Source organism: Heliangelus exortis, chromosome 5, assembly GCF_036169615.1.
Source record: "Heliangelus exortis chromosome 5, bHelExo1.hap1, whole genome shotgun sequence".
Lineage (NCBI taxonomy): Eukaryota > Metazoa > Chordata > Aves > Apodiformes > Trochilidae > Heliangelus > Heliangelus exortis.
In genome coordinates this window covers 12208888-12227658 of record NC_092426.1, presented here as the reverse complement: position 1 = coordinate 12227658, position 18771 = coordinate 12208888, and the positions used below count along the sequence as shown (strand labels likewise).

The 18771-nt window shown below is 39.7% G+C and overlaps 1 protein-coding gene across 10 annotated transcripts in view; it reads left to right on the top strand.

Moving 5' to 3' along the window:
- The window catches only part of EML1 (EMAP like 1), a 128318-nt gene that overhangs the window by 18382 nt on the left and 91165 nt on the right, over window positions 1-18771 (top strand). Inside the window, exon 1 of one of the 10 annotated variants that reach the window (XM_071745611.1) lies at window positions 3430-3719. The exons of 1 other annotated variant lie outside the window; for it this stretch is intronic. In XM_071745611.1, coding sequence (XP_071601712.1) covers window positions 3593-3719 — 127 coding nt within the window. In that variant the 5' untranslated portion in view covers window positions 3430-3592. Of the gene's footprint in view, window positions 1-3429; window positions 3720-18771 lie in introns of those variants that run through there. 8 more of the 10 variants (XM_071745612.1, XM_071745614.1, XM_071745616.1 and 5 more) reach the window with 8 other exon arrangements.

Here is an 18771-nt window from a genome sequence, read left to right as displayed (position 1 = left end):
GGGAAAGGCCTGACCCAGGAAGGTACAGCTGAAGGGATGCTTTGGAGGAAAAGCAGGTTATAGCACCTCTCTGTTGGGCCTCAAATTAGTAACAGCAATATATACTTGCTTCTTTCAGCCCATTTCTGGTTTTCAACCATTTCTGATTTATCCACCCTTGACATTTCAGTAGACATAAAGAAGCCCATAGTGGAATGGAAGAAACATCTTTTTCCCTCATTCTTCCTCTGGATTCTTAGTGATGGGTACATCTAGCTTAAGAAAAAAAAAAGAAAAAAAAAAGAAATTAAAAAAAAAAAAAAGAGAGAGAGAGAGAAAAAAGAAAAAAAAAAAAAAGAAAAAAAAAAGGAAAAAAAAAAAAAAAGAGTTCCAGAAATAAAAAATAGAACAGATCCAAACAGAGCCCATTTAAGGTTCAAAATACTTGTCAATAAGCTCAGTTGTACATTCATAAACAGTCACTTGCACTACTAGGATATCATCAAAGGGCTCAATTTCATTTTCTCCCACTCCATGGCAATTTACAGGACTACGATTTAAACCCTGGCCATCACCCTGAATGTGTATGTTTTGGGGGATGGGAAGTTAAATCACATGAAGCTTTCTTTCTCATACAAAGCTTTCGTCAAGAGGTCATTCAGCACAATTATTCATTACTTGCATAAATCAGAGCAATGCAAAGAGGTCTGCCACTGAAGTTTAACAGCCTATGCCTGTTTCTGTTACTGTTCCAATATATCTAATTTGAGAAAGGGATGATTCCTTGGTTTTGTTTGTTGGGGTTTTTTGTTTGATTTTGGTTTGTTGTAATGCTGTAGGCTCCCAGGGAAATAATAGACAGTGATTTATTTATGGAATTCCTAGAGCGGGAGGAAGTCATGCTTGGGTCTTGCTGCCATGGAGGGAGATAAATAGACTGTCCTAATATATTTAACTAAAGAAGATATAAGCCATAGGAAAACAGACTGAGCAAGACTGGAGAGACATATACAAGCTGGCATGGAAGATACTGAGCCAGGGAAAAGACTGTTTAGATAGAGGTACTTCAGGGTACTCCCCCCCAACAAATGAAACATCAAGGGCATAACTGGCTATTTTTAGCAGTAGTGCCTACATTTCTATTTCCTTTTATCTTGAGAAAATGGAAAAATATATACCGAACAATGCTGGACTCAGCGTGCCCTTATTTTGGGTGTGTAGCAGGGTCCACAAACACATATATATATACACATATACATATAAACACGTATGTGCATGCATGTGTCCATGCAGAAGCAGTTTGTTCTTCCAACATACATCCTCACATGGGGACAGAATGAGGGTGCTCAGGCACCCTTTTTACTTCCACTACTGTGCTCCCCTGCTTTCCCTCAGCTCCCATGCAGGGATCAGGGACACTGTGTCTTCTGATATCCTAATAATTGCTCTGGGCAAAAAACTTTGACTTCAGCTCTGGGGATTGTGCTATAATCCAATAATTTAGCCCAATAATAGAAACTAGTGGGTAACATAATTTTTGTTTTTATCATTCCAATCACCACTTGGAAGTGAAGGACTGTAGACCCTGTATGATTTGCAGCAGGACGTTCCATTAACACCACTATAAAAAAGCAAAAATATCTCCATTGGCAGCACTTAACAACTTTCTCTATCACTTTGATGACTATTCACTTTGAATGGAAAGTGCTTTTCTGCATCATTGAAGCACAAATGGTATGTACCCTTTGAGCACTCAGAAATGCTGAGATGCTACCAGAAGGAATGCTTAAGAGAGCACATCAGCTCCTTGGCATGCACTGCCCAGCCTCAGACCCTGTACAGCCTCACTGCCTGCAGTGCTGCTGTATCACACACAAATCAGGACAAAACCTGCCCCATGGCATAGGGAGCAGGACAGAGCTATTTCAGCTGCCTGCCGGTTGTGTGTGATTACCAACTGGATTTCACATCCAATTCCTTGTATGAAGTTGGTGGTAAAATCTATGCAGGTCTAAGCTTGTTTCATCAGCTTGTATTGGAGAGCAGAAACTGTGTGTGCTCATCTGGTGGTGGGGGATAGGAGGCTGTAAATTGAAGAGGCTGATGTTCAAATCCAGCAGATCAGCATAAAGCCCTCAGGATATTATTCTGGCTGCAATTACAAGTAACAACTATCAGGAAAAGAATGAGTAGGAGCCTGCCATGTAGTGAATAGAAATGTTTCTCTTCAGTTGTTTATATTAATACTTGAGACAAGGATAAATAGTTGTTGCAGTAAAGCTCTCAGTGACAAATTGATCCCCATCTGTGTCCCTGGCTGCCTCTAGCTTTTCGTCACTGAAAACAGTGGTGGGTCATCAGTGTGGTAATTTTAAAAGCTTGGTAGAAAAAAAGATACTGATTTAAGAGTCTCCTTGTGTGACCTTTGCTTATATTCATAAGTGTTTCTCACACAAACAGCCCTACTGATGCTGATGCTAATAGGTAGGTGGTAGAGACAATTTCCCTGTGACTGTCAGAGACTGGAGATGAGGAACAAAAGGTCCTTTCTGAGAGCTGCCCATCCATCTCAAATGCTCTGATTCACTTCACCTCATATGGGACTGACTGCTTAGCAAAACCAACACTGCCATCTTTTTACCACGTTTACAGGATCACAGCCTTAGGACACACAAAGCCTCACTCACGTCAGCTGATTCCATAAATGCTGAAGACACAGAAGACACAGCCTTGTACTTACTCTGTTTGAGCTGTCGAAAAGGCTTCTGTGTGAGAGGATTATGGCTACAGTTCAGATGCTCAGTGTTTGCTAGTAGAAATATTTCACAATGAAGCAATAGCATCACTATGGGCTTGCAATGCATCAGCATCTGCTTTGCTTCTTCTCTTGGAGTCACCTGAATTTTTGGTTATTTATTTGTTTATTTATTTTTGTTGTAAGACTATGAAGAAACTCAACAAATTGTTGTGATTTTTATAAAACTAATTACTTAGCAAATAGAGAAAAAAAAAAAAAGCAGGCTCAATCATACAGCATAAACTAACAACGCAAAATGGCAATGCAACACCATGTCAATGCAAATAGAAAGCTGAGCAGACTTGTGGTCTCCAACACATACCTATCTGAGCCTGCTTGTATACAAACACAAATCCAGCCTGGTGTAAATTATATGAACTATGTTATCATGTGTCAAGTTTTTCCCAAGTCTGTGTGTTTAAAATATATATAATTTATTAATTTCTGAGTATATAATAAGTGTTTCTCACAGCTGAAACTGGTGTATCAGCTCTTCTGTTTACATTAGAGATGCTGTTGGATGTTTCAGTGGATATCAAACGTACTTCTGCATGTGGTACCAGGTTTGAAAACCAACCAGTAATACAAGTCCACACAAGACATCCAACACAAGCCCTCCAAACTACTAATTCTTTTATTGCAGGCTGTGTACTCTCCCTTTCCAGTGACCTTGCCAACCTAAGCAGATTCTTATGACATCACCTTAATGCTGTGGCTTAAATACAGCTTAATTAATTTAGTGTCTATGCATTGCTGTCTGCTGCCATTGTATCCTTCACATAAATAAAAAGAAGAAAAGGCACCCAGCTGCTTGTCATGCAGAGCCCCTTGAGTCCTGGACATAACCCACCAGCTGCCCCAGGGCCATCGCTGAGGAACATGAAGTCCATCCCTGAGGAACCAGCCCAGGCAGACCAAAGTGGAGCACCAGAGTTCTGTACAGGTCACCCATTTCTTTCATTACTTAATTCCACATTGTCACTGACATGAAGATTACCTTATAATTTATAACAGCTGGGATTTTAACTTCCTTTACAAAGTAATTAAATTTCCTTAAGTGTAATGGTGTCTTGGTGTTAAGTAGTAAGAAGACAGGGTTACTGTAATGATGTTTTCTCTAGTCTGGATATGATACTGTAAGATACTGTCTGGGTCTGTATTGTCTTATTTATGTACCAAACTAGAGCAAGTAAAATCATTCTCAATGTTGAGCTCTGAAGAACCCATAGACTTCTTTTTGTTTCAGTATTAACTGTTCACAGTGAACATTTAGTGTGAGTTTAGAACAGAGAATAGCTTTCCTTTTTCTTCCTTCTGTATGAAATGTAGACAGGTGGCCTTAAAAAAAACACTGTAAATCTAAAGCAAGCTATAATACCATTAATGGTTTAACTTACTTTAATAAGAAGGGATTTGTTGCTTACTAACTTGAGATTATAGATAACTGTACTTTCAGTCAGTAAGGGAAAAAACAAGATAAGGAATCAAAATACATGATTTTAAATATATTTCCTTTTCCTAAGTAGTAGATCTGTAGATCTTTTTTGTGTTAGTCATTAGCTAACAAAAGAAAACCCTGTCCTAAGTTTTAGTCAAGAAAATCTGGGAATGTAGTTCATGCATAGACTAATCTATGTAGATTAAATAGCTGTATTGTCTTTCTCCCTGCATTGTACAGCATATCCCAAAACCAGATTTAAATTAGAAGAATGTGTTGGATTTCTACCCAGCCCCAGAAATGCCAGCTCTTCCATGGCAGGGTACAGGGACCACTGTTGCAGATGGCAGCAGCTTGGTGGTCTGCAGGTGTGACCCCAGACAGTGCTGTCAGTGATTGCTGTACATGTGTCAGACATCCAGGAGCTGTTAGAAGGACAGGGAGATCTGAAAGCTATCTGAAAATATCCAGCTGGGAGGCTGAATGCCAGGATTTGTGGAAGAGCAGATATTTTTAATTTCTAAGTAAAATCTCTGAGAGAATCCTAGGACATGTACTGCCTGTAGTCTATAAATGATTGAATGAGGAATCCATTCTCATGGGTTCTTCTTTGTTCAAACTGAAGAGATAAGATATGTATATAAATGATACCACTTCTAACCATAATACTGGAGTTCACATTGCCCAGCATGAAGAGATCCCCAGCACGCCAGGCACACAGGGAAGGTGGGGACAGTGGGTTTTGGTGGCTACCATAAATCTGTCCAGCAAAGAGCCATCCTGGGTCCCCTTCTCCACGTGTACTGGTATTGGCACTGAGCCATGCATGTGCCCACGCACTTCACTGGCTTTTACTGCACACTGATCTCCCCCAGCCATGTCATCCTCAAGATGTTTTTCCATCTTCTCCAATCAGATTAACCAGCTGCTTGTGCTGGTTAGAGTCAGGACACTGACTCTGTAGGAGGTACTACAGACCTTGGTCTGTCTCTTGCCTTCATGTCCACCCCCTTGACAGCTGTGTGCTTGGAGCGAGAGGATTGTGTCTGGCTTGACATGCTGGGGCACCTATATTCTGTTTTCTATGAGAGGGGCCCTTTTAATCCCCTTCCACATGCTGAGCTGCACCTGCGCTCCCTCCAAAATGGGGCTTGAAGTTGTACTTTTCAGAGGGAGATGGCAGGGGCAGACATGAGCCATCTGCTTCAGACTGGTATTGTCTTCCAGAACGTTTTAAGGGATGCTTGCTGGTAGAAATGAGGTTTTTTACGCTCCTCAGGGTGTCATTTAGCACTGTGGGATGGTAACAAGTAATTAAGTTGGTACCTCTGAAGAGGGCAAGCTGCAGCCACAGCTCTTGCTTCTTAGCAGGGGCATGGTGAGGAGCTAATTAGTTGCTAATTCGATGTAAATTTGAAGTAAATGAGTATGTCATAATGATCACAAAGGTTTCACATACTTAGATGGAGATTGTTCTTTGATTGTAAGATGACAGAAGACAACTTTTTCATTTGTGTCCACAATCCACATACAGCACTGTAACTCAAGCCAATGAATACAGGTTTCCATCACTGTGTTTGAAGTCTAGAAAAAAGTAACCCCCCAAATAGCATCCTGTATATTCAAACTACAACATAAAAGAATTTCCTGTAAATACATGCATTTGGAAATGCCTTTTACTTTGTTCTTAAAAGAGAACCAGAGCTTATTGCCAGTGAAAAGAGCAGTCATTGAACCAATCAAGTGGTCAGCAAATGGCTAACACAGTGTTTACAGGACCAAGCTTGGCCTTCGCTGTGCTCCATAGCACCTAGAAGCAGTTGCCATCACTACTGTCTTACTGTTTTCCTCCATGATTTTTCACCTTTACAGTAACTGGACTTGTGAGGCAGTAATTACTATGAATATGCATATATCTTCTCTCACCAATTTTTTCTGACACATGTTTTAAGTAGGGCAACAAAGATATGTGGCTAGGCAGGCTGTAATTGTTCATGGCGAGTTCATTTTTAACTTGAATTTGAATGTCAGTTATTTTTACTGGGGTATTCACTACAGCACTCAAGTATTGATTTTGCCCCCATGAACACTAAATACAATCTTCAATAGAAGTCTATTTGGATGGAGCAGATATCTGTGATGCTGTGTTGGTTGCTATGTTGTATCTACAACAAACATTAGCTGAAGAAGTTGAGATAAGGTACCTGTACCCAGCTCCTACTCTGGCCATACCAGAGCTGAAAGCATGGGCTGGTTTACATGGGCTGCACTTGTTTTGCATGACTTTTGCATAGTTTTACATTTGTTGCCTGATTTTACTAACCTCGTGTTTGCAGCGTTAGAAAGTCTGGACAAATGGTGACATGGTCACTAACCATTTGCCCTAATCACTAATGGTAAAGCTGGTCTGTTTTTTTAAGGAAAACTAGTACTAAGCTAGCTAGTCTCCTTTTGAAATTACAATGTTTATTATAGTAGCTACTTATGAAAAAAGTATTTTAAAAATAATTTCTTCCTCTAGTAATCATCAAATAAGGTTTTTCAGAAACAAGCAGTAAGACAGAAATATTTTCATTTTACACTCTGAAAGGCCTTCTTTGTGTAGAAGCATTTTTCAGCATATTTCTTTAGATTCATCTGTCAAAGGAAGATATTAAAATGGACGTTCATCTTTTTACATATTATAGGCCTAATTTGACAGCTTTTTCTTATGCTCATTTCCTGTTCTTTCCACTGTCATTCTGAAACATGTAGAAACTCTCCCTGAACATTAATTTACTACTTTTGGCAGATGAAACTTTCCACAGCACAGTTTCTAGGCTTATAAACATCAGCCTCTAGAAGTACCAGCTCCTAAGTGTATCTATGCTGACATACTAAAGACACCAACTGAGAAACAGTTTTCCCCACTCCATCTTCTATACTCATCCTGCCAAAATTGAAGTTTCTTTCCTGTTCTGATAGGGGCTTGCTCCATGTCTCTTTTTAGTGTCCTTTGTTCATAGATGCATGCAGTAGTGTGTCACTACAGTTCTAAAAAATGCTCAGTCAGCTGGGGTGGGAAGGAATCTGGAAAGCCCTGTGCTGCAGAGCCGTGCAGTCCATGGGAGCATCGTGATGTCCTCCCTCCTGAATGGATCCATACCATCAGCCTGAGTATGTCACCTCATTTGAACTCCCACATTATATAAATCAATGGAAGAGGTTTTAAATTTATCCAAGAATATCCCCATGAAAGGAGTTTGAAGGCATTTCTCTTAGTATGAAATCTCAGCAGCTAAACCCTTATTCAGGCAGAACTATTGATGGGAAGACCCCATTAGAGATAGAATATTTTTTCTCCTAATAACATTGAAGACCTCACTACACAGTATTACATTTTGAATGAGGTCTTCTTGTAGTAAGGTTTTAATGATCCCACTGTTGCCAAGTTTTGCTTTCAAAATCCCAGTGGAATGTTTTTACCAGGCCTATTAGGTAATGCACGCAACTTTTAGGCACAAATTCACTATCTCCTATTCAATGCCCTCATGCTACACCTTGCCAATACCACAGATGTTCTTTTTCCATAAATTCCATCAAATATGGTCTGGAAGCCATACTTTTCATTTTTCTTGCTCATCTCAGCTTGTATGCATTTGTATAGTTGGTTATTACCCTTTAACAAAAAACTTTCTGTCTAATTTAACATCTCTTGAAAATAAAATTTCTGACCAAAACAGAAGAAAGATCAGTCTCTACTCTGGGCCAGTTTTAACTCTTCTGTAAGCCTCAGAAATATTTTAAGTTTTTAGGATGTGAAATTCTGTATTGTGCCAAAAAATTAATAAGGAAAGATGTTTTCCGAGAACATGTCAGTTGTACAGATTTTGCAATATGTCCTTCTTCTAGTTTGCATTTTGTCAGGCCAAAAGTGGAAGTTTTAAAATTTATGAATCTTTCAAGTGCTACTTTCCACAGGGCACTAACCACTTCGTATTTTCCAAAGATTTGCAGATCCCTGGGCTGTACTAAATACATTTGACTCCAAATCAATTTCATGGAAGTCTTGCCTTAAGCAAAGATTTAAAATCAATCAGCAACTGAATCTCGGCTGACTCTCCAACACTCAAATGACTGCCATAGAGCATCCCAGTTGGGATAGGAGCCTGGGGGAACATCAGGGCTGTTGGCAATGTTTAAGGCTCCTCCTATGAATCCCCTGCCAAGGAATGGCCTATTCATCTGTTTTAGTGGATCCTTTGGTCATTCTTGTTCTATTGCCTTTCTTTCAGTATTGCTTAAGAAACAGTCCTGTAGTAACCAGAAGATTAATGACATCACCTAATTGGTTTTGCTATCCTTAGAGATGATGGGCCAAATTAATCCCTGTTAGAGCTTCATTAATCTTTATGGATTTACACCCAGGATTAATTCGTCCCCATGATACTAATCACTTGCTGTGTGGTCTGTGGAAAATCACTTAACTTTTCATGTTGGTTTTCCATTCCAGCTGAAAAATGGGGGACAATAAGTCTGAGTTCATTGAGGACATATGCTTCAAACACTCCTAGGTTTGGTTAAAATGGAAGATGCTTTTAAATTAATGAATATTTTATTTCTGAATACTAGTTTCAGTTTGCACTTGTTTTCTCACTTCTTAGTGAAGCCTATATAGAAACATCTCCCTGTGGGGGTGGGGGTGTGCCTGATATTTATACTGAGAAAAGTCTTGGCACTATAGAGCTTGGTGGGAATTTATGTGCTGATTATCCCAGGCCCCGGGTGTCACACTTCAGGTTTTACAGAAGTCACACTTGCACACCCAGAGGCAGAATTCAGCCTTTCTTATTTCTGCTTCATTTAGGCCAATTTCTACAGCTGTTCCCCAGTGAGAATATCACTGAAGATAGCAGGAATTTTGGTTAAATGAGGATTACAGGATTAATCCCTCTATCTCCACTTATGTTTATTTTGGCAGTCATTTAGACTGGAGATCTCTGAAGCTCTCTATCTCAGGTTCGCTCTCTTCTCACAGATGCACATCTAAACATGCCTCTCATGGATTAAAGTAGCAATTGCATTTACCAAGAAGTGTCTATATTTGCAGAAAAATGTTCTGGTAATGCCACCAATTAGATAAAACTAAGACTTTATGCAGATAATAGAAAAGAATCTGCTGATAAGGATTGCAACAATTTATTTTAGCTGAGACCCATGCTAAAGGGTAATAACAAGCAATCCATTAGTTCGATGATGAAAAGCACACTTGAGTTTTACAAGCCATTCCCTTTCAATAACCCCAGGCACTATTACTCAACCAGAAAATATAGGTGTTGAAATCTCTTCTTCTCTACTTATGCATATTTAACGTGTTCAATTGCCTATATTAGCAAATAGATGTATAATACAGAAGTTAAAGGATCAGTTGTTGTAGTCTTCTGTAGGAGGAAATTATGCAGTAAGACTTAATGATCTTCACAAAAAAAAAAAAAAAAAAAAAAAAAAGATGCAGTGTGTTCAGTAAAGAAATAATTATAGCATTTTGTCATTTATTTGGTACAAGTCCTTAGAGCCATTTACAAATTGCTACGTAAAAGCAAGGATTTTTCAGCTATGTATTTTATTTCAGAGCCAGTATTAATAATTTCTTCTTAATTCTAGATACATAAAAAATGTTTTACCTACTTACAGGAATTCCGAAAGACATGCTAGATATACATTGAAATCATCGTCAATTATTTATTTGAGTTGGCAAAGAAAAATGTTTTTAAAGTTTAATGAAGCCAGCAGTGATACACAGTTTCATGTTGCTGAGCAACAATACTGGTGGCCAGTATTTTTAAGGTAAAAGAATACAGTATAATCATGTTGATGCCTCAGGGCTCTGTTGTACCTCCCATAGTAAAGCTCTGGGGAGCAGGATCAAGGGGTTCAGCAGACTGCTCATGAAATATCGGCTTGCAGGTGAAGAGGAGAAGCTTGGGGACAGCCCCCAAACTCCACAGGTCCCAGAGTCCTGTGGGGAAGGAAGGTCTTACCTCCTTCAGGGCAGAAATGATTGAAAAATTTAACTAAATTGATAGGGAAGATTGGGAGTGTTGTAGGGAAAAATTGAACGTTACAAAGAGTAGTTGATCTGGCCCTTCTCAGGAGTTCAAGGATGAAGAAACATTAAGCAAAGTAACAAGCAGAACACGAATTTGATTAAAATAAAAGCTTTCTGCACAATGCACAATCTGTCTATGGGACAGAGTGCTACAAAGGCGAAACTCCTTAAAGACTCAGAGAATGACCAGCAGTAATGCAGGCCGTGCAATTGTTATTAGCTGCAGGAGGCAGATTTTTTTACAGGAATATATATATATATATATATATATATATGCATATATTACATATGTGTCTTCATGATTCCTGAGACTAAACAGCAAAACTGTGGAGAAAATTCTCCTGAGGACAAGCTGTTCTATAAATACCTGTTCTGTGGCAGGCTGAAGCCCATGGGATACAACACCAGCCAGAGCACACCTTTGGGTTAACCTGGAAATCCTTTTCCTTATGAAGTTCTGGAGTTATTCTCCCCACAGGCTGGCTCTTGCTTTGGGCTCATTCCTCTGTATTTGGGCCAGATCTCAATCCAGTAAGACCAGTGTCAGTGGGGATGGAAGACTTCATATGGGGCTTTCACAAGAGTCTGGCTTCACAATCAAATGCGCCTTTCCAAGTAGAAGTCACACACTGACTTGGCCACATCTGTCCAAACATATCCCTTACAGATAAAGGCAGTTCCAGCTGCATGACAGACCATGGGGAAAGGTGCAGGACTGGAAGGAGCAGAGCAGAGTGCTGCCATTTCCTTTAGCACCAGCTTCTGTTTCCCCCTGATAATAGAGGGGTTGAGAATACACAGCACTACAGCTCCTTATTTATTAACCACATTCCCCAATAAAAACATTGGTGCAAAGTGGTACCAGATTACCATCCTCAAGTTGTGTATATTTTTGAAAAGTGTACTCTGTGCCTACTGGGAATTATGGTTTTGAACATTCCTTTTTCTGCACTCTCTGAGTCATATTCCCATCATTCCTATACCTCACAATATTTTCCCATTGCCATAGTGACTGCCTGTGAGGAAGGCACAGTCGAGTAACTTCAAGTTTTTACTGAACCCAAATTGCCTACCAGACTGGACTTTTGCTTGAGTTTGTCTTACATCAAGCAGATGGTATGAACTAAATAACACTTTTTCTTTTTAAGAGAATCATAGTTCCTTTTCAATACAGAGGTGATATCGTCACCTGTCTGATCTAAAAGTCCTCCCGCCAAATCATTCCAGTTGGTCTGATCCTAAATATTCTGAGTAGGTATAACCCTCTAAGTAGGCAGTGACTCCACACCTGGATTCTCTCAGAGCAGCTGAATGAATTGAATTGCAGACGTAAAATATGTGTTGCTCGCTTGCATTTCTGTGTGCCAGCCCTCCTTCCTCCTCCTTCCCCCTGCCCCTGCGTGTTGAATTCCTTATACTTAGAAAGAGTTTGGACCAAATCCGCTTTTCTGAACACCTCCGTCTGTTGGACACAGATCCAAATGTCACAGCTTTCTCAAATGTCACACTCTTACAGCTAAACAGAATGACAAACCGGAGTTTCTTAAGTGTGAAGGTGTGATTTTAAACTTTGTGGTTTAGGTTCTGGAGTATAGAAAAGATTCACGTATTTTATGAATTTAAAAGTGTATTTTAGATAATGTAAAAATCAATTTTCTCTTGTGAAAACTATTTTTTATTTCCACTGTGAAGGGTAAGTCCAGAAAACAGTCAGTCTAATCTTCAAGGTTAATGTTTATTTTAAATGCCAGTTTATGAGATTGTGCTGCTAAGAAATAAATCATGAGATTTTCACTCTTTTATAAGGGAGAGGGAGGGCAGTTTGTAAAGAATGCCTATACATGTAGATGTCTGTGAATGCAGAGAAAAGAGCAGCAAAAATGTCTTTCATCTCATGCAAGGGAATAATACAGAAACATTCATATTTGTGATATGAAGAGACCTACAGTCTGAGCATAGTTTAAAATATTTTCAGATATACTGAGTGTAGGTGGTCAGGAGTAACTGTGGGTGTACATGTTTGTCTGCTTCACAGCAATTAACACTCCTTACCTGAAACCAAATACCAGTCAGTGTGAATGGTCTTTTTATTCATCAGCTTGTCCATACGATCATTATAGGTGTGGATCCAAAAAAGTATACAGAGCAGAAAAATTGAATCCCAGACATCTCACACATTGTTTTGGAAGCAGTCAGTGTATACACCTCTATTCTAATGCCTCCTCAGGCTTTGGCATTTCACTATTGCAACTGTGGTAGTGATTTTTTGTTATGTTGTTTGTTGACAACACTTTGTACCTTCTCATAAGAGGGAAAGGGGCATAAGCTAATTCTATAATGAGCACTAGAGGTATGTGATTACTTCATGTTGGCCTGATGTGGCACATACCAGGTACCATAAGAAAAAAAGCTGATTCTTCATCACTAGCCTCTGGAACACAAGTACTATTCATAGAAGTGCTCAGGAAAATTACCTGACTTTTTGGTACATCAACTTTAATTTCTGATATATTCAGCTGTCAAAGATAACAAGAACAGCTTCTACAAATACATTAGCAACAAAAAGAGGACTAAAGAGAAATTCAGTCTATGTGGGGAACATAGTGATCAAGGATAAGGAAAGGGATGAGATACTTAATTCCTACTTTACCCCAGTCTTTATTACTAGGACCAGTAGTTCTCTGGGTACCCAGACCCTGGAAGACAGGTATGAGAAACAGTTTGAAGCCTCCATAATACAAGCAGAGATGGTTAGTGAACTGCTACACCAGTTCACCATTCACAAGATGAGATTTGCCAAAGGGAACTGAGGGAGCTGGCGGAAGTGTTCACCAACCCACTCTCCATCATTTACCAGCAGCCCTTGCTGAACAGGGATTTCTCAATAGACTGGAGACTGGAAAATGTGATCCCCTCTACAAGAAGGGCTGGAAGGAGGATCCAGGGAACTCCAGACCTGTTATTCTGTCCTTGGTGCAGGGGAAAGTTATGGAGAAGATCATCTTGAATGCCATTTTGCAGCACGTGCAGAGCAACCAGATGATCAGGCTCAGTCAGCATGAGTTAATGAAAGGCAGGCACTGCTTGTTAAATCAAATCTCCTATGACAAGGTGACCTGTTTAGTAGATGAGAGAAAGGCTGTGGATGTTGTTTACCTTGAATTTAGTAAAGCGTTTGACACTTTCTCATAGCATGCTCCTGGAGAAACTAGCTTCAAATGGCCTAGATTAGTGTAAAAAAAATGCCCTAGACCCAGCAAAAAACTGGCTGGATGGCCACAACTAAAGAGTTGTGGTGAAAAAAGTTAAATCCAACTGGTGGCTGGTCACCAGTGGTGTTCCTCAGGCTGGGTGTTTGGGCCAGTTCTTTTTTGTATCTTTATCAGTGATCTGGACAAGGGGATTGAGTGCACCGTCAGTAGATTTGCAGATGACACCGAGCTGGGAGGGAGTGTTGATTTTTCTGTGGATAGGAATGCTCTGCAGAAGGATCTGTACAGGCCAAGATCTGGGCCAAGGCCAACTTTATGCAATTCAACAAGGCTGAGTGTTGGGTACTGCATTTGGGTCACAACAGCCCCATGCAACTCTACAGACTTGGGCAGGAGTGGCTGGGAAGCTGCCCAGAGGCAAAAAAGCTGGGGTTGCTGGTTGAAAGACACCTGAATGTAAGCTAGCAGTGTGCCCAGGTGGCCAAGGCCAATAGCATCCTGCTTTGTGTCAGAATTAGTGTGTCCACCAGGACTAGTGAAAGGATCATGACTCTGTATCAGCACTGGTGAGGTCTCACCTTGAGTACTGTGTTCAGTTTTAGGTCTCACTACAAGACATTGAGGTACTGGAATGTGTCCAGAGAAAAGCAACAAAGCTGGTGAGGGGTCTGGAGAACAGGTCTTATGAGGAGGGTCTGAAAGAACTGGGCTCATTCAGTCTGGAGAAAAGGTGACTAAAGGGAGACTTTCTCTCTACAACTAACTGAAAGGAGGTTGTAGTGACATGGGTGTTGGTCTCTTCTCCCTAAAGTGTCATCAAGACAAGAGGAAAAGATCTCAAGTTGCACCAGGGGAGGTTTAGATTAGACATTAGAAGAAACTTTTTCACTGAAAGGGTTATTAAACACTGGAATTAGGTTGCCTAGGGAGGTGGTTGAATGGCCATCCCTGGAGATGTTTAAATGACATGTAGATGTTGGGCTTAGAAATATGGTTTAGCACTGGACTCGGTAGAGTTAGGTCAATGGTTGAACTCAATGATCTTAAAGGTTGTTTCCAACCAGAATGATTCTATGATTCTGTTTTCTTCATCAGCTGCTCTTGGGGTGGTAGGTATATATTGCAAATAACTTAAATGGGGCAAGAAAAGAAAAATGGAGCAATATCCTAATTTGTACTACTCCAGCTTGATAGCAACTGAGACATTTCATAAGTAGAGCAGGATTATTTGAGGCACTCTAGCTAATTACTTATGAACCTCACGTGAGAAGAACACCAAAATGCCTATGGAAGGGGGCCTGCAGCTACTGTTCCTCAGCAAGATTAATGGGCTGAACAACCACTCAGTGAGTAGACCCCAGGAAGTCTAGGCTAGAAAAGACCTTGAGAGGTCATCCAGTCAGTCTGACCCAAGGCAGGACAAGCTATACTACATCAAACGTTACATACATTTGTCTCAGATAGTTTCAGAGGTGTTTCATGGATGTTCTGCAACTTCCCCAGGCAACCTATCCCAGTACTTTACTGCCATTACAGTTTGAAAGTTTTTTTTTTATTATTCTAATGTCTAACCTGGAAGAGAGTCTTGATACACTTTAAACTGGACTTAGTGTTCCAGCTGAGTTGTTATTAATGCTGAATAGGGTGGAAGGATTTCTTTATACATTTTCAAGATGATTTATCCATTGGAATGTGACACCTGACTATTCTACTCTGCATAACATAGCTGACTCAATCTCTGGTTTGTGGTCTACCCTTGGTTGAGTTATTTCCTAACCAGTTATTACCCACCTTCCAACAGATAATTCCTGTATAGATGTCTCTTGTACTGATCCTTCCTATATTTCCTATATTTCATCTTGCTTCTACAGTTAGTTCCCTCATACTGCTAAGATCTTTCTTTTTAAAATTGAATCTCCTATTGACTAGCATACTTGAAGATCTCCCAGGCTGTGACCTGCACATTTACTATGTCTTCTGCTGCCTTTTTTAGACATTAATGAAAATATGGACTATAATGGGACTAGGGACAATACCATGCAGAACTGTATTTCATACATTCTTCCATGTTGTGTCACTTTTTATGTATAATTACCTGAACAGTCTTACACCTGTTAGAACAGGTATAGCAGGGTCACCAAGACTGTGCTTCCTTATTTGCTTATGTGAGTGTCATGAGTATGCAAAAAACCCTTACTCAAGTTGAGTTACATGACACTCACTGCCTTTCCCCTCTCAGCATAAAACAGTCATACAAAGAACTAGACTGATTTGACTGACTTTGTTCTTAAAACTAAAACTGAATGCTACTTACTTCCCCCTTATAGGCATTTATACCTAGTTTGTTTAAAAAAATCATAGATTTTGGGACAACAATTGAATTTAAGCAGACTGGTCGATAAGCTCGGACATTCTTTTTTTCCCATTTCCAGGACAGGCACCATGCTTTCCTATTTCTGATCCTTGGACACTCTAAACACCCAGTCACTCAGAGAAAGTAACTACCTGTCCTGGGATCACTCTGCCCATTAAGGATCATAGGATGAAATCAGCAAGTCTAGGTAATTTGAAAACAATTATCTGAATACAGTCCAGCCATGAGGTGAACTAAACTGCAGAACTAGTTAGTCCAAGTAATGATCATCTATTTCCTTGGTTGATTTTCAGCTGGATTAGTTCCCTCATCCAGATCTCTGCACGCCCTTACAAATCACTACAGCAGCAGGGTGCAGGAAAGCAATGAAGAGGTGGGAACAGAGTGAAGCAGGGAGTTTGTGTCTAGGTTTTTCAGCAGCAGCACTGACTTTACACATTAATTGAAATACAGCTTTAATACCAACAGATACGAAAAAGTCATTAATCACTTGTACTTTCTCTGTGTCATCTGTCAATAGTTCTCTTGCACCCCTGAGTACTGGGCCAGCACCCCCCTGACCTTCTTTTGTCATTCATCTATATTTACCTTAAATATTTCAATCCTTTTCCATATTCTTTCTTCTATGTAGGTCAGAAAGGGGCTTGTGATGGAGCCAAGGACTTCATTACTACATTTCCTCTCCTTCCTCTATACTGGGGTAACTTGAGTTTCTGAGCTCCAAGGAAAAACATGCAGAAATGGAAAAATCCTGCTTTTCTGTCTTCATGTGCCAGATTTCCTAGTTTCACACAGAAGGAAATAATGAATGAATGGCAGAGCAACACTCTTTGTGAGAAAAATGGAAAAGGTACAAAATGCTAAATCATATAAAGACTCTCCCCTAACTGTATTTCTCAAATATAATGTAACTCCAAGCAGGACATAGCCCATGAAGGACACAAGCAAGAGAGAAAAGGACATCTTTTTTTCTGCAGTCCTTCAGAAGTTCTGATCTGCTTGGCAGACCTGAACGTAAATAGATATTTTGCTCCACTTTTGATCTCTAATTTCATAATTTTCCACATGTTCAAATGCATGACAGCTGAAGATCATGACTCATATGTATTCTTTTCCAGGATAAATTAATATTTACTACTTATTATTGAATGGCCACCAAATGACATTTAAAAGAGTAAAGTTGGAAAATTGTCCTTTCAAACAGTCTTACACAGGTTTGTGGAGGTTTTTTTTGTTTTTGTTTCAAAAGAAAACCCCAAGCCAAACCAAACATCTTACTGATTGAAATGAATGCCATCAACTTCTTTGAATTTTTTTTTTTCTTAATTGATCATCTGACACTAAATTGCATCAACATTGCTAAACTTTTTTTTCCCAATGAAATGGTTACTGAATAAGAAAATAGCTGCCGATGTTTTGGTATAAAAGATGTCATTAAGGAATGGGGAGATATTATAGGTATGCAAATTTGAAAACTGTGGATCCAAATTTTGACTTGGCGAAAAAAACCCTAGTGTAGTTGAAGTCTCTGATGAACATTAAGCAGCTAGCTAGGTTATTTTTAATTACTTGATTACATAGCACAATAAAGTTGCAGGTAGCACTTCTAGCAAATAAAAATTAATAAAATGAGACTTCAGCTGGAGCTGATAGTATTCTGCAAGGTTACAGCAGATAAGACTTGGCCTATTCTACTCACCACTTAGTCTACGGGGACTCACTCACCTTCACGTGAGAATATTTGTCTCAAGTGATGGCTTGGGGAAAAGACTGGGCAAACTTTTTGAATGCAAGATTCCTCAGACATCTGTAAAATACAACACAAGGTGGTTATAACCAAAACATTCATTACACAGCTACTAATATGTGAAAGTGCTGTTCAAGAAGAAGAATGTGAAGGAAAAGGCCACAAGTCCCTGCATGACAGGAGGGCAGGATGATGTTTAGAGCAAGATGCTAGTTTGGAATACAAGGTGGTCATGCAGTGTCCCTTGGCAACCCCCAACCCTTCATCAGCCAGGGCACGCTGCAGGGGTTTTATGTTCTTAATTCTTTCATTCATGGCTGGATCTGCTTGTATAATTTATGGCACACAATACATATTTTTCTTTTGAGATTCATTCTATTCTTTCTTCCAGTTTTGTTCTGACAGAAAGCAGTGGGACAAGGAGGGTTACAGGAAGCTGAAAAGAACCTGTCTTCTTGCCCTTTTTTTCTTGAATTATGGCTATGCTAATGACAACATCTTTTTAGTTTGCCTCTTTTCCCTTATCTATAGCTCTGGTTTTCTCTTGCTTCTTTGAAAGCTTGAGAGAGAAATGTCAGGTGGTGAAATACTTGAGAATTAAAGGACTGCATCAGGAAGCGTTTTTAAAATTAGGTGACTTGGTATCCAAAACAAATGCACGATTGTTCTTCATGCTTGGATGGCTGGCAGCCAGGCAGCAGGGCCTGGGTTATTTCTCAGGCTTCATTCAGAGCCTGTCATTATTGCCCCTATTACTTTTTCCTCTGTCCAGAATTCTCTTGAATGCCACCATCAAAGAGAAGAATGCCACGCATGGCTTCCCCTGAGGAGGATTAGTAATCCTACACCTTGCACTGGCTGGCAGAGGTGTTTTAAAACCAACCAGCATTCTTTCTACAAAAGCCAAAGATTTTATTATTGTATGAACCTGATCCTGCAATTCAAACCCTGATGTCTGTTCATGTTCCTGGGCAATTCGGTGAAGGCTTCTTTGATTCAATTCCTTTGTTGCATTTAATTTCTTAAGTTTATATGTCAAAAGGAGATGAAAAGTGTAATCTGTCTAAATTTCTGGGTACATATGGTATGAAACTGTAGAACGAAATACTTTGAAAAAACAACACATAACTCAAAAT